A 27,041-nucleotide genomic window follows, 5' to 3' on the forward strand; every position below is an offset into this window, starting at 1 on the left:
TGATTAAATCTTCTCTGGTAGATCATCCAATAAATCTATTTAATCATTCAATAAATTGTCAGTAGTAGAAGTAGCAATGGAATCAAAGGCAGTTCAAATCCTGGTTCAAGCACTTAGCCAGGTGACTTTAGGAAGCCTCTTTGAGTTCTGGTTTCCTTATCTGTAAATTGAGCATAATAAAACATATACCACTTGTCTGGGCATTTAGGTGGTGCAGTAGATAGAGCACTGGGCTTTTTTTTAAAAAGATCTGAGTTAAAATCTAGCCTCAGAAACTTCCTAGCTAACTTAGGCAAGTCACTTAATCTATGTTTGCCACTGGAGAAAGAAATGGCAAATCACTCCAGTATCTCTACCAAGAAAACCTCATGGAGAGAGATCCATGGGGTCACAAAGAGGCAGACGTGACTGAAATGATTGAATACCATTAGTTTTTAGGGGGTTTTGTGAATGAATAAATGCTTATTGAATGAATGAGGTAAAGGGATTAATGAATTTTAAAGTTACATAGAAATATAGATTGATTATTAAAAACAATAAAAATCCATCAATAAACACTTTCTATGTGATGGGCAGCTAGGTGTCATAATGGATAGAGGATTAGGCCTAAAGTCTCTTCAAATCTGGCCTCAGATACTTAGTAACTATGTGACCCTGGGCAGGTCCCTTTCCCTGTTTGCCTCAGTTTCCTTATCTGTAAAATGACCTGGAGAAGAAAATAACAAACCACTGCATTATTTTTGCCAAGAAAACCCCAAGAATCAGACATGATTGAAAACCACTGAACAACAAATGTTGCTGAGCTAATAAGGCTCAAAAAAAAAAAAAAAAAGACTAAAGCATAATCCTGTCCTCACTGCATACAGTCTGGTTGGGAAGACAGTGCATTGAAATGAAAAGATACTAAACATGGCAATGTCATTTATAATTGGCCAAAGGCTTCCACTTTACCCAGGCATCTTGAAAGGTAATGCCCTTTTTCCTGTTTTTTTGTTTTTTTTTTTAACTGACCAGAAAGTTGCCTGGTCATTGATGTATAGTTTTCCTGCAGGCTATTCCCTGGTAACACACATTCCAGCTGGCGCCCGAGACATCCAGATTGTAGAACGGAAGAAGTCGGCAGACGTCTTAGGTGTGTATGGCCTTGGCGGCTAGCCTGGCAGCATTTGTCCTTTCATCCCCTTGCAATCAGTGGGCAAAATTTATAGCTGAAGGGAAAAAAGGGAATTTCTGGTCATGTAAGAGAGGAAACAGACTTCGAAGTAGTTCCAGAATCAATGGATAAATATTACAGGCAGGGGGATTTGGTTCAACAAAAGGGAGAGTTTTCTAACATTTAGAACTGTCTGGAAGTGGAATGGTCTATCTCTGGAGGAAATGATGTCCCTGTCACTGGAGGTCAAGCAGAGATTAGGCATGGGACAGAAATGCTGTGGAGAAGATTTCTGTGGATGAGTAAAGGCTGGATTAGGGAATCTCCAAGATCTCTCTTACAGTTAAGATTTTGCTTCTATAAAAAATAAGAGAGGGAGCTTCAGGCCATCAGACATAGTCCCAAGCATGCCCCTGGGGCCTGTTGCTCTATAGGACTTATTCAATGACAATTTCTGATCCACGATTTCAGATTCTTTTCTCTCTTGATTTTGGATGAGAGGTGCAAGGTGGAAAGATTGAACAGCCTATGAATTTCTTTTTCTTCTCTTTATTCCATCAGTTAGCCGATAAATATTTATTAAGTGCTTATTCTCTGCATGACACTGTGCTAGGCACTATGTGGCCTGAGACTGATTCTTCTCATGCAGGTGATAAGCAGCAGACTATTACTTAGAACTATTTGCTGCTGTGGCCATTCTCCCAGACTGAGCAGACCCTAAACCACCTCAAAGGCAGGAGGTTTAGGGCTGGGTGGGGTCCTGATCTGGGGAGGGAGCTACTTCAAAGCCAATTGGGCTTACTCCCAAGAGGCCCAGGCATGGGGCAGCTTTCTAAGCTCCTTGACTGCTGCCCCCCTTTTCAGAACAATGTCCCCCAGGGCAGTTTCCCATCCTTCAGGGTTCTCCCCTTCACTGCCATCCGGGGACAGTCTACCCTGGCCGGGGTCTTTTGGAGAAAACTGCTTGGTATAAGAGTGGCCTCCAGCCAAGCCGGTTACTTTGTCCTCTTCAGTGGGAGGGACGGACAGTCCAGGAAACAGACTGTTCTCTGGGCTGCCTCCCGAGCTTTCTTACTTGAAACAGACGCGTGGAAATACCAAGTTAAGACTCTGAGCATTAGGAAAGCCGCAGGAAGGAAGGTCATTATTGTCAGGAAACGGGTTTTGGATTTGGGTGAAAGGTTTAACCCTTTGCAGACAGTCAGGTTCTTGCTGGGGGTCTGTGAGTATGGCTTTAACTTGCTCTACAATTTTCTGTGGCTCAGAATTGGAGTTTTTAAAAAGCCTCCATTTTCTCCTCATTTTGTTCATCTGATAATAAATTAACTACACCAGACGCTCACTCCTTGAATTGCATCAGGAGCTTTGGAAGCAAAACTCCTACTCTCTAGCGGGCCATTCCAGTTCCTGGAATAAACTTTTTTTTTTTTTTTTTTTTGCACTTAATAGTATTTTATTTTTTTTTCCAATTACATGTAAAGATAGTTTTCAACATTCATAAGATTTTGAGCTCCAAATTTTTCTTCTTCCCTCTCCCCAATTCAAGACAGCAAGCAACCTGATATAGGTCATACATGGGCAATTATGTTAAACATTAGTTGTGTTGTGAAAGAAGAATCAAAACAAATGAGGAAAACCACAAGAAAGAAAAAACAAAAATAGTGAAAATAGTATGCTTCGATATATATTCAGATTCCATAGTTCTTTTTTTCTGGATGTGGATGGCATTTTCTATCATGAATCTTTGGGAATTGTCTTGGATCATTGTATTGCTAAGAAGAGTTAAGTTATCATAGATGATCATTATACAATGTTGCTAATACTACTTACAAAGTAGTTCTGCTCTTAGTTGTGCTCACTTCACTTTGTATCAATTTATGTAAGTCTTTCTGGGTTTTTCTGAAATCTGACAACTTGTCATTTCTTCTAGAACCATAGAACTACAACCAACTTTTAAAGGAATTGTTTTGTAAGAAAAACCATACCCAAGACATAATTCTGCCTTCTCTTCTCTAGTGCAATATAGAGGAAAGCCTACCAGACTTATAGTCCAGAGATGTGAGTTTGACACTGGCTTTGTCCCTTTACCAGTTCAGGTGTATAATTGGCCAACTCTCTTCTTCCTGAGCCTCAGTTTCATTTGTGTACAAGAAAGCAGTTGAGCTAGATTACCATTAAGGGCCTTTTTCAGCTTTAATATTCTGTGATTCTGTCCAGTCTCCTTATAATGAAGATGATAGGAAGCCTAGTTAGTCCTCAAGCTAAGGAATTTGTAGCTGTTTTTTAGACACTTAAAAACCTTCAGGAAGGCTGTAAAACTTGGGTTTTCTGTGGAATTTGTAAGTTCAAAGTCAGGTTCTTTCCTCTCACCTGCGTTTGGGTGGATTGTCTGCAGGGATCTGAGCAGTCACCGGCCTATGACAAGTGTTTGGTACCAAAGAGAGGATGGAAGTAGGCCAGACCAAACCTACTCATTGTCTTTGTGAGCCTCCAGATCAGGGCCTTGCTGGAGTTAGGGAGATCTTTGGAAGTTCTCGGAAAAAAAAGGACTATACAAGGACTATCTTTTTCAAATCATCCCTTGGAATAATAGCCTAGTTCAGGGTTGGACCCCTGTAGGTCCCCAGTCAGAGCTTGCAGATTGACAAAGCATTTCTTTTCAGCACAAAAAATGGAATTTAATCCTTCCCAGACCAAAGTGAGAAAATTTTGGGTATTCTCTATATGGAACCAAGGAGCAAAGTCACTAGCAATCCAAAAGCAATTTCTTTTTGTTTTTGGCTAGGAACAGTATCATAGATATTATAGAACAGAGGATGCTAGAACTGGAAGGGACCTTAAAATATAGAATTCCAGAGCTGTAAGAGCTGTAAGGGACCTTAGTATATGATCTAGACTAACTCTCATATTTCAGATGGGAAAGTTGGAGCTCAGAGAATATACAACTGGAAAGGACCCTAGAGTCTATTGTTTCCAACTCTGTTATTTTATAGATAAGGAAACTTGGATCTAGTGAGTTTAAATGACTAGTTTAAGGTCCTAAAAGCAGTAACAGAGTCAGGATTCTGAATCTGAATGCAGTACTTTAATTGACCTCCTTGTTTCTCATTTTATAGTTGGAGAGACTGAGGATTAGTTTGGGAAAGGACTGGCCCATGGTCGCATGATAAATGGAAGAACTAGGACCAGAATTGAGGTTAATTTTGAAGTGGGGGAAAGTGTAGAATCAATCCATGCCCCTCTTTCTTTGGCCAATGAATGAAGCATTTGGGGTCTGCTTCATTGGCTGTAGCAAAGGCTAATCACCATGTAGCGATTCAAAGTATCCATCAAGACAGCCCAAATAGCAGCACCAAATGGGCCTCAAGCCAGTTATTTTCAATAGTCTAGACATGTCCTTTGTTGTTTATTTTAGGCTGATATTAAAACAGGAGTGCATTTCCTGAGCATGCACTGACTTGGGTTAGACTTTTGCCACGGACACAGGGTTTGACTCACCCACGTGGCAAAAGTCCTGAACTTGGAGGTATTTTTAGAAGCTGGGTGGGAGAGTGGGAGGGGTACTGGGGGGAGGGGAAGGGAGATGCTGTCTCCTGAGTCATAGAAAGTTAGTGCTGGAAAGGACTTTAGAACATAGTACTTCAGAGCTAGACAGGGGGCTTAGAGATCACTGAGTCTAGACCCTTAATTTTATAAATGGAAAATTTGAGGATCAGAGATCAATATACAAATTCACATATGCAGTACATGGTAGAGTCAAGGTGAGTCCTCTAGGAGACAGTGGTCTGGCTTTCCTGTGCTATATCTGCCAGGCTCTAGAATTGTCTCCCACTCTGGTCACAGTCCACCCAAAGAATAATTCAGCCTAGGGCTACTTATTTGATTCTAAGCAAAGGCTTCCTTCCTGGATAATGACCTATGCGTATTTTGCTATTCTAGCTCTTGCTGATGAAGCTGGCTACTATTTCTTTAATGGGAACTACAAAGTAGACAGTCCCAAGAACTTCAACATTGCCGGCACTATTGTGAAGTACCGACGGCCTATGGATGTGTATGAAACTGGAATTGAATACATCGTAGCCCAGGGCCCCACCAACCAGGGTCTGAATGTCATGGTATGCTCAGGATTAGAAAATGGGAATTTACTATGCATGAAATATCTTGCCAGAGGGAAGTGTTGAATGTCAGAGAAGTTTTATTGTCTCAAATCAAGAACAGGTTATAATGTTAACACCAGGGATATCACAGAATTAGAACTGATATTGACACTTGTGATGATATCATAGAAATAAGAAAGGATAATATTGGTGCGTGAAATATCACCATGTTTTGTTTTGATCAAGGTTGGAAAGAAGAGAGGGTGGGATGAATAAATTTGGGTATATAGTACTGTTGGCTGGAGTAGGACCTAATTATATCCCTCCTTATGTCCCCGCATGGGGGTGGTATGCCCATATCATTACTCCTGCCAGTTTTCAAAGGTATTTGTTCCCTTATTTTCTTTTAGAGATTCTTTAGTCAAGAGAAACTTTTAGTCCATTGAACTTATACCCTAGTCCTAACCCTATGCTAGGAAGAAAGCAGCTGCCATATGACTTTAGAATCCTCCCAAAGAAATGATTGCATCATCTCCCTTCATCAAACATTCTAGGATCTCAGTTTTGGGGATCTGAGCTGTGGAGCAGAGGAGAATATTCTGTCAAATCTCTTTCAGGGTATTTCATAACCCTCAATACAAAAGGGATGTAGAAACTCCCACTGAGCTCCCAATTTTCCAGGAACCATGACCAAAAAAAAAAAAAAAAAAAAAAAAAAAAAAAGTATTCTCAGGATAGAAGAGTTGAAAGAGTCTGAAATTGAAATCAGAGAATCTGGATTCAAATGCTGTCCATGACACTTATTTCCCGTGTGGCTCTGAGCAAATCTGTTAGCCTCCCTGGACCTCTGTAAAATGAGGCCATTGAATTAGATACTTTTTAATTAAAATTCTTCCCAGTTCTAACTCAGTGAGACAACATGGTCAAGATAGGTTTTTTTGTCCTTAATCTCATAGGTTATTCATTGATATACTAGATCCATTGAGCATTGCTTGATAGTTCAAAAAATTTAGAATTCCTATGAATTGACTGACATTGCATGGAAGAGAATTTGAACTTTGATGATCCAGAATGCACTTATACTTCTCATAGATCATTGTTATGAATTCTCCCTCATTCAACTCTCAATTAGACAAGAGGTTTCCCTTTGTCTCCTTTCCCTTGATTGCTGCCTAATTAAAAAGTATTTCCAATGAGCTATGTGATCTTGAGTAAATCAGCTTCCCTTCTCTGGTCCTAATTATGTAATGTATATATAGGGTTGGACAGATAATCTCTTTTAGCTTTGGCATTTTACATTCTAAGGCCCCTTCCAGCTCTGATATACTATATGGTAATGTTCTGTTTTCTAAGGTTCTATCCAGCTCTAACATTCTAGATTCTAACACTCTGTGTTCTAAGGCCTTTTCCAGCTCTAACATTCTATGATCTCTGATCTAAGAGGGAGGAGCTGAATGACCCACAGGAGGACAATTTATTTCTCCTCCAGGTGTGGAATCAAAATGGCAAGAGTCCTTCAATTACCTTTGAATACACTCTTCTCAGAAAACCTCACTCCCAGAGCATCCAGCCTGTCTACTATACCTTCTCCGAAACTGCATCAGAGAGCGCGGAAAGCCGTGAATTTGATGGCGAGGGGCTGGTGGGCTTTGTCCAACACAATGGCAGCTACTACAGGAAATCATCAAAGGAGAGAATAGATCTAGAGAACCAGTTGTTTGGCCAGCAGAGCCCTTCCGAGGATCTCAACTTGAGGAAGGGCCAGGAGACCAATGAGGTGTATGAGAGGGCAGGAGGCATGGACTGCGAGACTCCACTGAGGGGCAAAGCCTTCCGAGGTAATGGGCTAGCAAGGGGAGTCCAGGGCACTTCCCCACTGTGGATGATGCCAGATAATGCCCTATGGCATTGATCATTGTTGCTCTCTCTTCTTGGCAAAGGGCTTGTATAAAGGTCATAGTCACACTGGGGAATGCATTCTCCCATTTGGGGATGTCTGGGTTTCATCACAAGTCTCCTACTTTCTCTCAGCTATGTTCTTATGTATCTGAAAACATTCTTCAGGCCTCTTTAGTACTAAGTTCTTACACATAGCTTTGATTAGAAGTAGCTGTGCAGAACATTAGCTGTTCATTCTGTACTGGATAACCCTACGTTCTGGATCTGAGGCTGGTGCTCCCAGAAAGGGGAGGCCTTATCCTGTGGAGTAATCTTGACTTTGTGCAGCAGAAACATTAATAGGGACATCTGTTCTCCAGGGTCCCAGATTTAATATCACAAGTTAGTTAGGTTCTTCCAACAGAAGGAGAGCCAGTCCTCAGTGAAAAATTAGAAAGGGGGCAGAAATGAATCCTATTCTAAGCCCTTTTCTCCCACTTTAAGTCACCCCAGCCCAGCCCCAGGAGCCCAATTCTTTAGTACTTGGATCCCTCACATCCTGTTCTTCCTGCCCCCAGAACATTTGACCTAAGCCAATCCTGCAAGAAGGCAATGCTTAAAACAAAGAAATATATAATAGTAACTGACCTATTTTTTAATATGTTATTTCATTGAACCTTACAACAATCCTGTGAGGCCGGTACTATGGCATTATCCCCACAGAAGAGAAAACTGAGATTTAGGAAAGTGAAGCAGCTTCCAATGATTATGCAACTAGTAAATATCAGAAGTGAGCTTTGAAGCTAAGTTTCTTTCCACAATGTTGCACTGAATCTCAATCAATAATGGTCTACTTTAATTAAGTTATGCTAGGGAAAATATTTTTGGATTCAGAAACTTTTTAGATTTTCTTCCCAGATCACTCACTACATGCTGGTGTCTGTGCATATCTAAGGCTGGCATAAAGATCCCTTCCTATAAGCAGAATATTTGAGCTGGAAATAACCTTGGAAATCCCCTAATTCAGTGCCCTTATTTCACAGATGAGGGAAATAAAGACCAGAGAGGGGAATTGTCTTGCTGAATATCACACAGCTAGACAGTACAAGATCTCTTGACTTCCTAATTTAGCATTCTTTCCATTTTGTTCCCCCCCATTTTGTTTTAAATATCAGATTCAAATACTACCCAAGTAGTTCATGGAGGAGAAAAGGAGGATCAAGACACGGATGCTCACTTTACCTCCCAGGAGTTCCTCTCAGAGAATGCTATCTCCGACCAACTTTTGGGCAAGAACTCTGACTCTAAGGAGTTTGTCCTGAATGTAACAGTGAACAGCATTTTTGCTCAAGGTGACCCCCATCACCCAGAGAACTCCCCCATGGACAGCCTCTATTTGGATTATGAAGAGAATGAAGGGGCTTATATCCTCAATGGTACCTACTTGGAGCTGAGCAGTGATAAGATGGCCAATACTTCATCAGAGACACCGTTCCCCAATGCCAGTGCAGCCCTCCCTAGTTCACCGGGAAACAGGACACACAAAGCAAGGTAGGAAAATTTTTCCCAAATCCATATCCTATGTCTTTGGACATCCAAGGGTTGTGCTCTATAGAGGGACAAGGAGCACAGGTTTTTCTTCACATTGACTGAGAGATCACCATCTCTTTAGAAGATTCTTACTAAGTGCAAATATCAGTAGTTCACCAGGTGAGTAGGTTGAGGAAGTTGAGAAGCTCTTGATATTTATTCAAGGAATATTGGGTAGGGCACTAAAAAGGGATTCCTTTTGTTCTAGTGTCTAGCACAAGATCAAGATCAAGATCACACTATTTTCCTTCTTATTGGGCTGATGAGTTAGGTAAGTTAGGATAGAATCTAATGAGCATCAAGACACAAGTTAGGATTGAAATTCATAGGAATGAAAGTTCCAGACTCCTCGATTTACACATGGGGAAACTAAAACCTAGAAAGGTTATTGCCCAAGATCATATAAATAAAAAATAGAAAAGCTAGGATTTTAATATAGGTCCTTTGGCTCTAAATCTATATGTTTTTTTTTCCCACTGCACAATTAATTTCTGAATAGGGACATTTAAGTGAATGAACGGACTTGTTGTTTTGTGGTATCCAACTCTGGTCAACCTTGACAAAGGGTATGAAGCAGACAGTACAGGTCTTGTATCAGGGTGCCACCAAATTCATATATATAATCACAGATAAAATCACAGAACTTCTTAGGGTTACAGAATTTTCAGAGCTTCTGAGACTTAAGCTACATGGTGTGATAGATGGAATGCTGGGCCAAGTGTCAGGAAGAGCTGAGTTTAAATCTGGCCTCAGCTATTATTTATATGAACTTGGGTGAGGCACATATCCATTGTCTGCCTCAGTTTCCTCAACTGTAAAATAGGAATCATAAAAGCACCTACCTTGTAAGTTGTTATAAGGATCAAATGAAATAAGATCTGCAAAGCTCTCAGTACAGTGCCTGGCACATGATATGTGCTATGTAAATGTTATTATTATAATTATTATTTTTAGATAGAAGAGACTTAAGAAGCCTCTTAACTTAGCCTTTGCTTGAACGGGAATATTTCCTATAACATCTCTGAGCAGAGGATATTAAAGCTCCATTTGAAAGAGCTCCAAGGAAGTAAAACTTATAGCCTCTTAAGGTAGCCCATTTTCCTTTTACATAGTTTTAATTATTAGAAAGTTTTTCTTTGAGCCAAAATCTGCATCTCTGCAACTTTTCAGCTATTTCACTTCTTTCCCCAGAGAAAGAGATGTTTATAGTTGAGTAGCATTAATCTTATGGTCTATTAGAATTATATTAAGAGACTGTGAAACCAGGAGAAAGTTTAGATTAGAAACATGGAACCAGGCAGCACTAGACAGATTAGGTTTGGTTGTCTCCCTGTACCTGGGGGTAATTATAGCACCTGCTCCCTGCTCCATGGCATATTTAAGTCATTACATTTTTAAGAGGATTAATCATGTGAGGTGCTCAGTTTCTGAGAATGAGACATTCTCCCAAAGGGGTGACTGAGGGCCTTGCAGATCACAAGACAGATTGACCTTTTTCAAGACAATAAGCTTCAAGAGAAAGTTACTGATGTTCTATTTTTTCCCCATTTCAGTTCCATTTCCAGAACTGACAAAGCCCAAGGAGAGGTGGGGAAGGAGGCTCCCCAAGTTGTTTTTGGGAAATTTAGTTTTCTATTACAATGTGTTGAACTGCTCTTCTTTGTAGTGATTCCCCTCACATTATGATGTTACAGACAGTTCCTTGTTCTTGATAGAAACTGCTTTTCTCTCGCAATGTTTATGTATATGTTTATGGTAGCAATGGTGATGGTGATAAAATTTGTGGTAATTACTGAACTGAACTAACTCATTATTTAGTGGGAAGATAGGATTTGTTGGGATTTTGCTTTTGCTTTAGTTTTTTGAAAGAGTAGCAACATCATAGTTGGTTTTGAGGACATTCAACAAACATTGAGAATTTCTTATGTATTAAGCCTTTTAGTTACTTAAGAAATTCCTTTCTTCTCCTGAATTTGCAGAGTTGAGCTAAATAGAACAATCAAATCTCTTTTTAGTGTCATACTTGTAATTTTTTTTATAGAACACTTAGTAACTTTATAGGTCCTTCAAGATTAATAAATCATATAATTTGGACTTAAGAGGTCATTGACAAGTTGGAGAGCATCCAAAAAAAGGGAACCAGAATGGTGAAGGAGATCTTTCAGCAATAAATTTAAGGATTTACTAAACACTTATAATATCCCAGGTATTATGCTAAATGCTTCACAACAGTAATATAGGTACTTTTATTATTCCCATTTTATAGTTGAGAAAACTAAGGCAGCTCCAAGGTTATGATATATAATGATGAGTTGAGGGAACTGAAGGAGGGTGTTAAAACTTGAAGAGAACTTTGGGGATGGAAGGCAGAGGATAGTATTTCTGGTATTTAAAAGTCTGTAATCTGAAAGAGGATTCAGACTAGGTCCCAGAGGGCAGAGATAGAGCAATGAGAAGAAAATAGAGAAGCAAATTCAGGTTTGATGTAAGGAACATCTTCATGATCATTAGAGCAATTCCAAACTGGGATGAATAAAATCAGGAAATGGCGCTTGCTCCTCACTAGAAGTTTTCCCACAAAGATTGGATGCCCGATTGTTGGAAGTGCTGCAGAAGAGATTCTAATTCAGGCCTAGATTGGATCAGCAGGCCACTGAAGGCTCATGCAGTTCTAATTCTGTGATCTGGTGCCGTCTTTGACCCAGATTTGAATGTCCATCACAAACAGATCAAATCAAAAGATTCAGCACAAAGACAGTGGATGCTCAATGTTGAATAAGAGCAGTATGGAAAGGGCATGGAGGTTGGGGGGGTGGTCATAACTTTTAGGCACAGGAATGTTTTAGAAAACTTTGTGTGGTTAATAGATACACCTGTATCCTACTTCTAAATTCATGTAAAGGAGGAAAACTATGGCCTTCCTCAAATTGCTCCTTATCGGTATTGAGTCTGCCCCCAGACTCAATGTGGTTGAGGTTTTCTTCCCCAGGCAGGACAGATAGATCCTGTCTCTGAAGTGTAACTTACATGCCATGTGGCTGGGGGGTGGTGGTGGCCTGCTCTGGGGTTCTCTTATTCCTTGGCAATATTCACAGAATTCCTAAGAAGTAACTTATCTCTTCTCTTTTCAATGCTCCAGAGCATTAGGTGGCAAGATTCTTCTGGGAAGCTTTATATCTTCCCCAGACTTCAAGAAAATTCAGGCCTAGAAGGTCAAAGAGACCTTAATTATATGGTTTCCAAGTTTTTTGGGTGGGTAATTAAGAAGACCCTGCCTTGACACTAGATCAAAACTACAGACAATTCTAGGCTGAGAATTTCTGCCAAAGGGAAGAGATTATTCTGATACTACCCTACTTCCCTCCCCTGCCAAAGCATTACAAGATAGAGCCACTTTCATTATCTCCCTATTCCACCACCAGGCCATCAAAGACCATGGAATATGGAGGGAAAACTCTTAACTGTTTCCCTATTCCTATTTCTCTGTCTCTGCCTCTGTCTGTCTGTCTGTCTGTCTGTCTGTCTGTCTCTCTTTTTGCTCTATTTCTCTCTGTCTCTCTGTCTCTCTGTCTCTCTCTCTCTCTCTCTCTCTCTCTCTCTCTCTCTCTCTCTCTCTCTCTCTCTCTCTCTCTCTCTCTCTCTGCCTGTCTGTCTTTGTCTCTGTTTCTGTCTCTCTGTGTGTGTGTCTCTCTCTCCCTCTCTCTCCCTCTATAGAAGTTCTATAATAGCTTACTGCTGTTTGTACTCAGATGACAAAGTAGAATAATAGTTATGTCTGCTCTTCCATGTGGTCCAGAGCCTAAATGTTTCCAGATGACAAGACATTTCAGTTATTTATAAGCCAGCACAGGACAAGAGGGGACCAAATGCCTCGGTTCATTTAAAGACCACCCTCTAAGCTCTAAGATACTTGGAAGAGGGGATGACTTCTGGATCCCAGGGCAGGTCTCAGGGAATTTTAGAGAGAGTTGCTTTTCTGATAGTCAGGATGTTAGAAATTATTGATCTTATTTAAATTGAGATGCTAACACATCTTTCTGTGTTAGTGAAGGTGTAACTGTTTAGTGGTCAGGGGACTGAACCCAGAGGCCCCTTCTAGAAAGATAGCTTGGTTTGCTGAAAAAGGCACTGGCCTGGAAATGACTTAGCTTTCAGTCTTACCATTGTTTGTTGTATGACCTTGACCAATTGTTTAGGACCTACGTTTCCTCATGTATTTTATGAGAAATTGGACTAAGTGATCATTTGGGTCTCTCTGAGTTCTAAAAATGTGATGATTCTATAAAACTGACTTAGATTTTAATCTAGGACATTCTCATTCACTCTTAAGGAGTGAATGAAGGAATGAGGAATGTCAAATGCTTATTGTGTGTAAGGAACCATGCTAAGCTATAGGAATAGAGATGTGAAAGAGAAATTGTTTCTATCTCCCAAAAGTGTACGTATAGGAGAATGGAGGCCAGGGAAGACTTAGAAAGTTGTGACCCAACTTTCTAAGGAGCTCCATTTCTTATAGGGGTCCTCTAACACCCATAGCTGGGGTTTCTCCTGTAATTTGTTTAGGATGCCACCCAGAAAAAGCCTCTGATTTGTATATGTGTATAATGGTGGGGCAGAGAGGCGGTTGTTTGTTCTGGGTGAGTCTCAGAGAAAAGCAGTGTTTTATATCATTTTTGCTGGTGGTGCCAGATTTAGAGATATTCCCTCTGGGCCAAGGAACCATCAGGCGATGAGGCGGGCACAGAGGCAAAGATGTTTGGGAGAGATAAAGCCCATGGTGCAATGAATTGAAAAGTGAGTAGGCTAAAATAGCCACGTCTCCCCTCAGTTCTAAACACAGGAAATTATGTCTGCCCAGTTGAAAGGTAAAGTCAGAGCGGGGGTTTGGAAGTTGAGAAGGAACATGAAAAGAAATGCTATTTCCATTCTTCTATGTAACGGCTACAAACAGTTAAGGGAGGGGTCATTGGAATCAAATGTTCAAAACAAATGGTGTCCCTTTTTTAAGCCTTGGAAATTAAAAAACAACAATAATCACAAAAAACAAAACCACAAAACAAAGCTTGAAAAACAGCTTTTGGGGTTGATCCTTGACATGGGCATTTTAGAGCTTCTCCTGTCTAGAAATAGTATAAGCTGCCTATCTCTCTGGGCTAGAAACAGCTGAACAATAATAGGCTTGAGTACTGTGACATGAGATTTTAAAACATCACAATTTAACAGTCTTAGTAAATCCTGAGCCTGGAAGTTAAGTCGTGACTCCAGTTAAGGCACAATATTGTCTGTGGGACCCTTGGGCTACTTGGACCATGGTTCTCATTTTTCTCTGGATGCTTCTTTTTGAATTTGTATTTCTGAGGATTTCTAAGAAGGAAACTTGTTGGCATTGTTTTGCAAATAGATAAGACAGTTTCTCCCCCTCCCCCCCAAAGATGTGAAGTTTGCTGTGGTGGAAATACTGTTCAGTTAGTTATTCCTGAAAATGTCTTTTGTTTCTTAAAATCAAGAGCAGGTTTTAAATAGTACTTTTAAAATCACAATTCCCCATTCTCACCAAATCAAGCAATAGTCGCTGTTGTCACATATAACCAGGAAAATGTACCTAGACAAAGATGGTGGCATTTCCTTACTCTGGAGGGGTGTAGCTCATTTAATTTCTCTTGGATTGGGGAAAATGGAATGCTTTTGAAAAACAGAACTCTAGATGCTATATGCAGTTAATGTGTTTTTCATGTCAAGCAGCTTGGTACAATGGTACTGATTGGGAGTAAGAGGGCCTGGGTTTAAATATCATCTTTGCCAATATACAACCTGTGTGACCCCAGACATCAAGTCCTCTCTGAGATTCTTTATCCCACTCTTTCCCTCTCCCTCTTTCCTCTTCCATTCTTTCCTTCCTCCTGCCTCCTCTTTCCTATTTTACAGATAAGGGATTTTACAAAGAAAGAGAGACTCAATTTTCTCAGTGATATTTAAATCCAAGTCCTCTCACTCCAAATCAGTACTTTCCTATTCTCTTTCTCTTCTCTCATTTCTTTTCTTTTCCATGAACTTCCTTTTTCTCTTCTCTTTTTAAATTTTTCTTTCTTTTTTTTATCCCATTTCTCTTCCTCTTTCTCTCCTACTTAACAGTCTTCTGTCTTCTTTTTCTCACATACTGACTAAAATCTAGAACTGGGCTGCCTCTAGTAAATAAGGAAGAACTATGAACAGATTCATTAACTAGAGTCCTATTTGTAGGGATAAGTAAGGCCCCATGTTATCATGAGGGCGGGATTCCTCTGGGAAATGGAAGATGAGTATTATTCATACTTGCATATGAAATTTGAACAGGATTTCCCATTTTAAACCCACAGACAGTTTTAGTTGACAATAGCTGTCCAAACATGATACTGGTTATTATATACTTACTATGCTATAATACTTTAGTTCACAAAGAACTTCTATCACAATAAATCTATGGGGTAATTTCTACCTTTCCCAAAGTGGTTATGTGGCCAGTAAGGAAAATCCATGTCTTCTGAGTTTGCTAAAAACCTGGGCCCTATTAAGCTGCCATGAACCTGAGATGACTTTTAGCTGATATCCCATGGCTCAATGGAAAAGGGAATATATGACGAAAATATGTTTAGGACTTAAAATGGGGCTTGGGACTTAAGTTATTGGATTTACATCAATTATATATGACCCTTGCTATACTTCCCCTTGTATGAGCAGAGCTTGGGGTCCCTTGGGAAAGAATAAACCCTGAGGTTTTCTTATACCTCCTCTGCTTTTTCAGAACATCCTCTCTTCTATGGGAGTGACACCCAAAATTTAGAGTTGCTTGCTTCTATTGATAAAACACACAAATTTAGTTTCTAAATTGAACATTTAGATTGAACACCAGATTATGGAGAACACACCTAGTAAGGCTAGATTTAATCTAACAATGTTATTTTTTAAAAACTCAGTTAATAAACACTTGATAATTTGTACTTTTCAACCTAATTAGCTGGGTTGAACATTGCAATGAATGCATCTAAAAGAGCAGTGAATGTAGTCTGACTCTATCACTATTTGACTTTGAATAAGTCACTTCCTTCTCTGGACTTCAGTTTCTCCATCTGTAAAATAAAGGAGGTGCGTTGGATAGTCCTTTAGCTTCATTCCAAATTTGAGATTCTATGCTTTGCTATTCTATGTTCTGAGGTCCCTTCTTGCTCGAACATTTTGTGTTCTAAGGTCCCTCCCAGCTCCACCACTTCCACATAATTATAATTCATCTGTACTTTTCTTTTAAAAAAACAACTACAAAAAAGCCAGTTGGTGTGTGTAGACTCAGACCTGAGCTGAAATGTGAACGGGGGAGTCAAGAGGAGACTTGGCAGTGCAGAGAGCTGGGGCTGCGGTACTCACAGCTGATTTTTATGAGGCTTTGCTGGCCAAATGGCTGGTGTCCACCATTCAATTAAACATCTCCAGCTGAGGAGGGGGAAGCAGCAAGAACTCAGATGTTTTCAACCTAGGAATGCCTTTTCTGCAGCCGAAAAAGCCTACAGCTTACCACCCCAGCTCATCAAAAGGAAAAGAGTTAAGAGAAAAGTTTTGAGAGGCTCACACTCCCAAATCTCATACTTTTTAAGCAGAGTGTCTAAGAGGACCCTGAGCTTCTGATTCTTCACATCTTCTTCTGGAAGGAGATCATCCCATAACTTTAATACCTGGGTTGTTTCAGATAAGATTTTGATCTGGGAAACAAAACAAATCAAAAAACAAACATGCAGACATTTATTCAGCTCTGAAATGTTTCTCTTTGTGGGTTCTTTTATCCCATTCTCTCTATTTCTAGAGAGTGGAAGTTCTAACTCTAACCAGGCTGGGGATTTTACTGCAGGTATGTTATAAAAAATGAAACAAAATAAAACAAAACCACACACTGAAAAAAAAAACACACAACCCAAACAAGCCCAAACTAATCCCTTTCTATAACAAATTTCCAAAATCCAAGCCCCAGAATCAGCTGGAGGGTTCTGTGGGACAGGCTGGAGTTTTTCCTCGTCAATTTCTGTGGTTGGTTTTGTTTCTAGGACCAGGCCCAAGTCCAGGAAGCAAGGTGTGAGTCCTGCTGACATGTACAGGTGGAAGCTCTCTTCCCACGAGCCTTGTAGCTCCACCTGCACAACAGGTAGTTGTCATGCATGAGTTTTGATTTGCAGCCACCAATGAGCCCACATCCCAATGCATGAGTCATCATCATTACCTCACTATCACTTTCACCATCACGTCTCCATGATCATTGCCATGAACATCAATCAAATACTCCTAGTACCACAGAATGTCAGATCGGAAAGGGGCCTAAGAATGGGTAGAATATCAGAGCTGGAAGAGGCCCTAGGATGGAGAATGTTAGAGTTGAACAGGATCTTAAAGAAGTGAGGATAGAGAACAGTGATATTCAGAGCAAGAAAGAGACTTTTGATATAGCTTATAGAATCCTGGAGTTGAAGGGACCACATTTTAAAATATTAATTAGTTTATCAGATCCCAAACATTAGTGTATCAAGGCCTTAGACCAGATAAAGGCAGAACCAGATTAAAAATAGAGTTGGATAATGTTTAACAAAATAAGTAAAAATACAATATGCAGTTTTACTTGAGATTGACACCAAAGTTGTCCTTTAGAAGCTCATAAACCAGTTATGATTAACTTGTAATTATCTATGCTAATGAAGAATTAAAAAGAATAATCCAGTCAAACAGATCTGATTTTGCCACATGTTTTCCCCCTAACACATTTTCCTTCTTAATTGTACTTTGAGCACATGTGGTACTTAAGTGAATTTGTTTTCTAGACTGAACATAAGCTGATATGAGGTAGGGTTGGAGGGGAAGAAGAGGTGTCTCAGAAATTCCTGGAAGTGGATGATCAGAAAAAGACTACTCTGGGATTAAATATTTATTTTAGGAAAAGAATATGTGAATAATTGAGAGTTCACAGTATAGACAGATGTGAAAGAAACATGCTTAAAAACAGTAAGATATTGAAAAAATAGCTTTGGGGGGGAGGAGTGGATTTAAGAGTTAGATGATCTTTTCGCTTATTGGGAGATTTTTTTGCATTTGTAGCGAAGAGAAATTCATAGAGATGAGAGAGTCAAGGTCAGTCCTAGTTTCTATTAAGACTAAGTCTAATGTTTAAGAATGTTCTAGCATCATCACTAAGATATTTGCCAGTTTGAATTAATTTTCCACTAATGGGTTAAGATGAACCAAGTAGACTCTGTATCTCAGTCCCTGCAGATGGTTGCAGGTTGCATGCCTGGTGCTATGCCATCTGTGGTCACAAAAAAGGAGGAAGCTAGCTGACCCACATGGGATTGAACCCATAAGCCTTACCTTATTAGTACTGTACTTGATTAGGAAAACAAGCTGGTCAACCCCAAAGAAGTTTATCATAATATGACTATCCAGTATTAGCTTAAATCCCTTAAAAATGAACTGATCTTGGCTCTACGCAAAATCTCTGATAAATTTGACTTGATCTTTCCATACTAAGTAAAAATTAACTCTCACTGACCATGCAAGCAGAATTAAATGGCTAGCTTAGAAAGTCTAACTTACAATGTGACCTCTGGTGGGGAAATTGCCTCTCTTCTCTGGGTCTCAATTTCTTCCTCCATAAAATGAGAAAGTTGGACTAGACTCTAAGGTCCCATCCAGCTCTGAGGTTCCAGGACTCTATTTGGCAATAAAGATAGAAGTACTTTCTAAGACCAAATTTAAAGGAAGTTGGCTTTGTGATGGAAAGATGGAAAGTGGAAAGAATTCTTTTGCTCCGAGTCAGAAGACTACAGAGTTCCAGTTCTGTCATCCATTTGAAGAGGGATGCTATGCAAGTTACTTCATATAACTGGGCTTTGACTGTCCCCATCTGTAATAATGAAAGGAGTACCCGTTAATTACCTCCATAAAAGCAGTGGTGAGGATGAGGAGAAACAGAAGATGGGGAGAGGGTTCTGGGAAAAGTCTAAAGCATTCTTCCTCTCACACAGGCTAGGGCCTATCCATCAGTGCCATGATATTTGGGGATTGGGCTCAGTTCACTAATTCACTCTGGACCAAAGCTTCTTAAACTTAAACTGATAGGACTAAGGTCTAAACCCCATATGGGGTTGTGCAATTGAATATGGGGCTCACAAAAATTTGGCAATGATAAAAGGTTTCTGAATGCAACAATCAAAAAATAATTCAAAACCAAATGCATAATGAATCCACGGTGTTTCTGGCAGCACTTGCCCATGTTGCATCGTGCATCTTCACTGAAGCCTTGGTTCTGAGTACACACCATATGCACTTTGCACTGTGCATCCACGAAGGCTGCCAGAAACACCTCAGCTCATTTTCGAGGTAGGGTAGCATAAAAATTTCTTGGGAGAAAAGGGATCATGAGTGGAAAAAGTTTGAGAAGTCCTAGTCTAGATAAGCAGATGGCTCCCTGCTTCCCTGGGCTCCCAGTTGTGCCAAGAGAGCCAGGATACAAAAATCAGCCGGAAACAGAAACATTATGTGATGAAGGTCTAGCAATCTTGGCATCCTACTCATTTTAGGAAGGAAAGCTGTTGCTTCAGAGAGAGTATAATAATAGACTCATGTGTATGGTAATGATAATATACTCCTGTCCCTAGAGCAATACACAAAGACCTTAGTCCTATCAGCCTTGACCTTCTAGCTCCCTCAGATCTTGTGTCCTGGAATGTTTAAAGTAGTAGAAATGTTTTAAGCTTCATTTCTTCCCCCTCCTCCAATCATCCATCCATGATAAAGATTTGATTATTTGAATACTGGTAGTGTATTTTTAGTCCTAAATGATATGATTGGGTTGACACTGAGTGAGCAATGATGTTGAGATCTATATCTAAAATATGTTGTTGTAAGAGAGATCAAGAATGTTTATTTGTGGTACAGTAGAAAGACTCTAAAGTCAGAAGACAAATTCTTCCTCTGACAATTAATGCCTGTATTATCTTAGGCAATCACTTGTACCTCTCTGATCTTCAGTGTCTTTGTCTGTAAAATGAGGAAACCCCTGAGTTCCTTTTCAGCTCTGTCTCTGTGTGACAAAGGAAATAATCTGGTTCTTTACTGCTAATGAATTAGGCCCCAATAATGTCCAGATGGATGACACCACTAAAATGTTAGAGAAGAATTCTGCCAAGGTTTATTGGGCTTTCAGTTCTGTAGTCCCATATCAGATTGTTTATGAAAAGCTCTCCTCCCCGAGACTGAAGATTATATAGCCTAACTTTGAGAAAATAGTATCTGTTGTCTGGCTATGCTTTATTTTTTGGGAGAGGGGCAGGAGGAGGCAGTTCAGGAATTCCTTCTTTTCTCTCAAGACAGTTTTGTATGTCTAACTTGAGCTTTTAGCAGATGGCAACTGATGGGTGATAGTGTGATGGAGGGGTTGTTTTATTTTCTTAGTGTCTGTTGCAGTGGAATTTATTTGGATTGATGATAGTCTGTAGGGTTGGGAAGAATCCTTAGATGATAAGATCACAGGTGGGATATTAAAGAATGTGGTGATTAGGAAGAACCAAGTTGAGTGTCTTTGATTGGTGGGGAAATTGATGTCCCCACCAGAATCAGCCTCAGTCATTGAATCTTAGACTTATACTATTTAGCCTTAGAAATCATTTATATCATCCCCTACATTTTACAGTGGAGAAATCAGAGATATAGATGAATTATCTTGTCTAAGATCATGTTGGAGCCAGTAAGAGCTGGTGTTTTAGTCCAGGTTCTTCTGATCCCAAGGTTCTTTGTATTTTACCACAAGGTCCTCTCTGGTCCTAGAAAATAAGCTTATGATTCTGCATTTTTCAGTCTCTTTAATTTCTAGCCATTATCTAAAACTCAACTCAAAGCCTGTCTTCTCAGAGAGATCTCCATGAAATCTCCAGCAAGTAATGGCTTTTTCCTCACTTTGAAATTAGTTTGTGGGGCAGCTAGGTGGCGCAGTGGATAGAGCACCAGCCTTGAATTCAGGAGGACCCGAGTTCAAATCTGGTCTCAGACACTTAACACTTCCTACCTATGTGACCCTGGGCAAGTTACTTAACCCCAGCCTCAAAAGAAAAAAAAAAAAAGAAATTAGTTTGTATCTTTTGTATGTACTCATGATGATGTCCAGTTATAGTCCATTGTAGTCATTTGTGTTGTATCCCCTTACTAGAGTACTTTACCAACATCCTATTCCCCTTCTCCACTATCTTACTGAGTCTCAAGTTATTAATTTGTAACCTGAGAGAACTGAACTAGATGGTTTTGAAAGTCCCATACAGCTCTGATATTCTATAGTCTATGTTTTACATTCTATGATCCCTTTCAGGGCTAACATTCTATAATCTAAGGTCTCTGCCAGCTTCACATTTTATATCCTGTCTGCTTATATTCCATGTTCAAAGTCTTTTCCAACTTTGACAATTCCATATTCAAAGTCCTCTTGAGTTGTAATAGTCTTATGTTTCCAGCACTGATATTCTATATTCTAACATTTGCTCTCTGAAAATTCTGTGTTTTATGTTTTAACATTCTATGTTTAAGGTCTTTTCCAGTTTTGACATTCTATGTTCTAAATTTCTGTATAGCTCTGACATTCTATATTCTAGAGTGCCTCCCAGTCCTAATGTTCCATGCTCAAGGGCCCTTCTAGCACTGATATTCTATGTCCTAACATTCCATTTTCTTTCAACTTTGAAATTGTTTTGAGAAGGTAGCCTTGAAAACTCTTATATTTTTCCTTTAAATCTCAAGCAGAAAATACTCCCCAATTTCTCCCCAATATTCATACTAACCTGATTATATATAACTCTCACTCTTTTAGGGATCAGTTCATTTCAGTTCAATTCCTTTTGAGCCCAACAAAGTGCTTGGTAGTGTTGCGTGACAGGGACAAGAGAAATAAATGAGACCTTGATTTTAGAATTGGATGTTTACTTGGGAAGATAAGGATGAAATCCAGAGAGAGAATGTGCTATAGGCAAGTAAGGAAGGGATTAAAACACCTTCATAGTATATCAAGTCAGAATGTTAGAGCTGAAAAGGATGAGAGACCATTTCATTTAGACACTCTTGTTTTTACAAAAAAGAGAAACTGAAGTGGAGAAAGAACTATATCTATAGCTATATCGATCTATCTATCGATATATCGATATCCATCTATCTATCTATCTATCTATCTATCTATCTATCTATCTATCTATCTATCTATAGAGAGATGGAGAGAGACAGAGAGAGAGACAGAGACGTAGAGACAGACAGACACAGAGATAGAGAATCAGAGACAAAAGATAAAGAGAAAAAGACAAAAGCCTGGGGTCTTTGACAGATAGGCAGGACCAGAGCTCAAAGCCAGGTTTCTGGACAAAGAGTACAATACAAGGTTTTTTCCATTAGACTAAGCTCCTGCCCTACATTTTCTTTCTCCTTCTCTCCTACCTTCCCTCCAATGTTAATTCTAACTCCTCCAATTGTTGATATTTAGAGAAATCAGTGTCATTTCCAAAATCACTTTCACAATAGGACTTCCCATTGGGGTTCAGTGTTCTCCTTAAGAGTAGTAAATATTTATAGCTAGGGAACTTTTCCCCAAAGGACCCAGGAAACATGAGTCTGGCCTGTTAATATAGAAATACAATCATTTCATGTTTAGATGTGAATGAATTTTATTATGTTCACAGTGCGTGAGATTAAAAAAATACAAACAAGCTTTATAACCTTAAGTTATAAAGTTATTCTAACTTTAAGGCAGGACAACTCTGGGTGCCAACTCTGTGCCAAGCAGGAGAAGGAATCACCTTAAAAAGAGTCCCACCTCTGTCCCTCCAGATATACCTTTTCAACTTTACCTCCTTCAGAAACATTCACCCACCATTCCCCACTCCCTTCTCTCTCCTTGTTTAAGTCTCCACTGTCTCTCCTCTTAATAATTATGGGAAGAGGGAATAATAATGGCTCACTTTTTCAGTTTGTTCCATGCTTGACTAACAAGTCAAGACTTTTACTCATAGGACTCTGAGAAAGATATAGGAACAAAGGTGAAATTTGATGGTATTTTATACCTCTAGCCTCTCAGGAAAGCAAACCTTGGCTTGTAGGAGTGTATTGAAATTGGAATCCTGTACTTTTGTGACCTATACAAACCTCTGAATATTAGCATCTTTAGTATGCAGACAGGAAAATTGAGACACATTATGCATAATTGTTAAGAAGCAGCATGTACGAGCCCTGAAGTCAGGAGGACCTGAGTTCAAATTTGGCTTCAAACACTTAACACTTCTTAGCTGTGTGACCCTGGGCAAGTCCCTTAACCCCAATTGTTTCAGGGGAAAAAAAAAAGAAGCAGCAGCATGGACTAGGGAAAGAGTGCTGGATGGGGAGGTAGGAAGTAGGTCCGGGTTCTTATTCTAATTCTACCCCTTGTTGTGGTCTTGTGCATCCAGTGAATGGGGATTCACTTTCCTCATAGGCAAATGGGAGAAGGTGAGATAGAAGATCTCTAAGGTTCCTTGTGGCTCTGACATTCTGTGGTTCAGATGAATCCTAGTTTATAGAACAAAGAAAAGGACCCCAAAGCTTCCTACTCTGGGCTTTGTCCCTTCTCTGGAGGGAATTAGCTCCTTTAGCCAGCCCGGTCTCTGACTTTTCTTGTCACCCTGTGCAGATTCTCTTTAGTATCATAATGAAACCAAGGGGGAGTAAGGGAAAAGAAGACAGAAATTCTTTCAGGAGACAAAGGGGAGCTGATACTATGCTCCTTTTGCAAAGTTACTCTGCAGGTTTTCCATGGAGGGGTAGAGAAGGTGATTCTCCAAAGGACACTGTGCCTAAGCATGTGACTGAGAACCTCGGAGACAGGGTGGGGGGGTGTCCTATTTGTCTCTTCCCAGGGAAGGAAGAGTGGCCGGAGGCCCTGGAGTCCATCACCCAGCCTTCCTTTAAGGTCATCTGCTATTGCATTGGGTATTAGGCCATTGTCCCACAGCAAGAAGCTCTGGGAACTCAGCAAGACAAAGCTAGCAGAGAAATTTGCTATATACTATGAACCCTGGCAACTTTCTGGAAGAGCTGACCCTTCTCTATCGCAGTTGGACCTAGAGAGATATAGAAAGAGGATGGAGGCAACCTCCATAGCCCTCAAGGCTGGAGGGTCTCTAAATCTCAGTCTTGGGTCTTTCTTGACTTGGTGGTAGATGTCCAATTTTGTCTTGGAGGAGATCTAATCGGCTTGGGTTTATAAGCTGGAGAGTTTCCAATGGAAAGGTTATGGAAAAGGGAGCTGGGGAGTAGGGAGCAACCTCCTTTGGTAGAAAGGCTCAGCATTCAGATGACGTAGGTTCAAATTTTGGCTCTGCCACTTACTATCTATGTGAGATGAGATAGTCTCTCTGACCTTTTGGGGGCTTTCTCTTCCTCATCTATAAAGGGAGTGAGTTGGGTTGGATGATTGTTAAGGTCCTTTCCACATCCAAAGCTAGGAGTCTCTGAGTTGCCCAACCTCTGTGTTTGATAGCCTCGGCAAACTGGCTGGCCAACAAACAGGAAAATGGCTCTAGATGCCTCCTGGACTTTGGCAGGTCTGTGATGAGCAGCTCTTCCACGTTCAGACCCAGTAAGCATGTCAGGAAGGAACAGCTTTTTCAAAGTCCCAATGCACTTATTTTCCTCTGCCTTGAAACTAGGGGTCATGTCAACGTATGCCATGTGTGTCCGTTATGATGGGATTGAGGTTGATGACAGTTACTGCGATGCCCTGACCCGCCCGGAGCCTGTCCACGAGTTCTGTGCTGGGAGGGAATGCCAGCCAAGGTAATGTCTCCAGCACTTCTCTCCGCGGTCTCCTCTGGTCGGAACTCCTGGGCGTCGGTACTAGAACCTGTTTTGGAGGAGAGATGGTCAAATAAACCTCAAAGAGCTCTTGCTTACTGGAGACGTGAGAGATTCTCGGGGAGGACAGTGGGGCCATCGTCTCCTTGCTGTCGTGGGGAGTAAGGAGAAGGGAGCACATGAAGCTTAAACTCTGTGTCCTGAACAGATCTGCTGACATGCTTTCTTGGGAACTGAAGGATGTAGGCAATAGTGTTGGTGGAGGTAGTGTGTGTGAGCACATAGTGTTTTCTATTTCTATTTCACAAGTGAATTCCAGGAAATTGGGATTAATCTATAGGATGGCTCTTTTGTCCATTTCACTTGCTTTGAATTAAAAAAAATAAACTATTGGAAATTATTCCTAAGCATCTAAGTCAGCTCTGTTTATCCCACATTGTCTAACCAGTCTGGCCCTGTGAAAGATTCCTGGCCCATTAGTTTTCTTTGTTCCAGGGATGATGAGATGAGGCTCTTTGTCCCTCCCTAGACAAGGTTGTTGTTGCTGTTGTTGTTTTGTGTATGTTTGTGTGTGTGTTTGCATCCACAAGCACCTGTATCTAAATTAAACATTAGTGACTGTACAGTCAGATTCATCTTCTCCTTTTCCTTCCCTCCAACTCTTCCAGGCTTTCTATTTGCCCAAAGTAAAACCCTCTTTCTTCCAAAAGCAGTCTGTGCCTCAATTAGCCTCTTCTCCCCAAAGACTAATCAGAGAAGAATGTGCCTATAAATGTCTGAGAAATGCCAGAGGGTAACTAAGCTGCCCTCATTTGCCAAAGGGGAAAGGGTAAGATGGGCAGGGAGTGCCTAGTGAACTGCCAAGCACTTACAAGTCCCTATGTAGGCTCTTAACAGCCTCTTGTTTCTTCTGGGATATGTGGCCAGGACCAAATCATAGTCACTTGAGACATCAGGGTGGTGTGGAAGGTATCCCAATTTCTGAGTGTAGAACAAAGTAGGGTCAATAGGGTTGCTTGGTGGGGGTGAAGTGCTTACCCTCTTTGCTCTTTCAGGGACTGGACCAGCAGTTGACTGAGCTGGACACCCTGTCCTGAAATCAGGCTGACCTTAGAGCTCCATTCTTCCAAAGGACATTCACTCCCTTGCTCCAGTAGCAGAAGTTCTAGCTATTGTAGGTTTGTAGCTCTAAAGTTAAAAGGGACCATAAACATCATCTCGGTCCAACCTCTCATTTCACAGATGAAAAATCTGAGACCCAGAAAGGTCATAAATGACCATCAAAATTTAGAGGAAGAATTTATTAAGTTCCTACTATGTGCTAGATACTGTGCTAAGTGCTTTTTACAAATATGGTCTAATTGATCTTCAAGAGAACCCTGGGAGGTAATGATCCCCATTTTATAGATGAGGAAACTGAAACAGGCAGAGGTTAAATGACTTGCCAAGGGTTACAGAGTTAGCAAATGTCTGAGGCTTAAAATTTAGTCTTCTTCTTGACTTAGATTCGACATTTTATTCACTGAGATGTAGAATCTGGAGTGTGTGGGAGCTCAAGGAAGACTAGCACCTCTGGGATGGGAGCTTGAGGAGCCCTTTTTAAGGCAGCTCATTTACTTTTTTGTGCCCCCCCCCACTGGCCCTCAACTATTGCTATGGCTCTAAGAAGCTGTAGTTTGTGTACCATAATATATCATTCCAGCAGAAAATGTTGCCAGATTGAGGGTAACTAGCTGACAGCACCCAAACCCTCCAATGATTTAGGGAAATGTCCTACCCAGGGAAGTGTGGAAAGACTTCCCCCAGTTGAATTTCTTCCAATGGCCATGAAAGTGACAGAAGCAGGCACTGTGGAGTGCTTGGAGCTTGGTCAGACATCAGAAAGGCCCCAGTGTCACTCACTACCTCCTGGACCAGTGCTGAGGTATCTTCACTTCCTGGCCACTTGGACTTGGTCCTGGAAGAGAAAGTGAGGCTGGTGACTTTGTGCAACTCTGCCTCCTTTAAAACCAATTCACAAACAAGTCGAGACAACACCTATATGATAGATCACTGGTCCTCTGAAAACTAAGGACAAAGAGAAACAACTATGACCAACCAGGGGGCTAGGAGCAGCACTGGAACAGGCAGATTCCTCCCAGGTCTACCTTATTTAAGGCTCCGCCTAGGAAGTCCTTCAGAGAATCACCAGTTCTTCAGGTTGGAACCCAGAGGCTATCTCTACTTGAACTCACTATCTGATAAAAGAGCAAAGAAAAATCCTAGTATCACCATGGCCTGCAAGCACATTCCACTTTTTAGAGAACATCGTTTATTAGGAATATGGTTCTTCTAGCAAGTCTAAATTTGCTACTTCCTCCCACTTCTCCAAATCCACCCTCCTTGGCCAAATCCTTGCTCATTCCTTTCTTTCTGCCTTGCAGGTGGGAAACCAGTAGTTGGAAGTGAAGTGTTCT

General features: G+C 40.5%; 1 protein-coding gene across 1 annotated transcript in view; it reads left to right on the top strand.

The window, feature by feature from the left end:
* ADAMTSL2 (ADAMTS like 2) overlaps window positions 1–27,041 on the top strand; it is a 45,402-nt gene that overhangs the window by 11,125 nt on the left and 7,236 nt on the right. Inside the window, 7 exon segments of the mRNA XM_074284847.1 lie at window positions 1,052–1,132; window positions 5,093–5,268; window positions 6,740–7,088; window positions 8,304–8,679; window positions 16,788–16,885; window positions 24,441–24,567; window positions 24,716–24,827. Of these exon segments, the coding sequence (XP_074140948.1) occupies window positions 1,052–1,132; window positions 5,093–5,268; window positions 6,740–7,088; window positions 8,304–8,679; window positions 16,788–16,885; window positions 24,441–24,567; window positions 24,716–24,827 (1,319 nt within the window).

This window comes from Sminthopsis crassicaudata, chromosome 2, assembly GCF_048593235.1.
Source record: "Sminthopsis crassicaudata isolate SCR6 chromosome 2, ASM4859323v1, whole genome shotgun sequence".
Taxonomy (NCBI): Eukaryota; Metazoa; Chordata; class Mammalia; order Dasyuromorphia; family Dasyuridae; genus Sminthopsis; species Sminthopsis crassicaudata.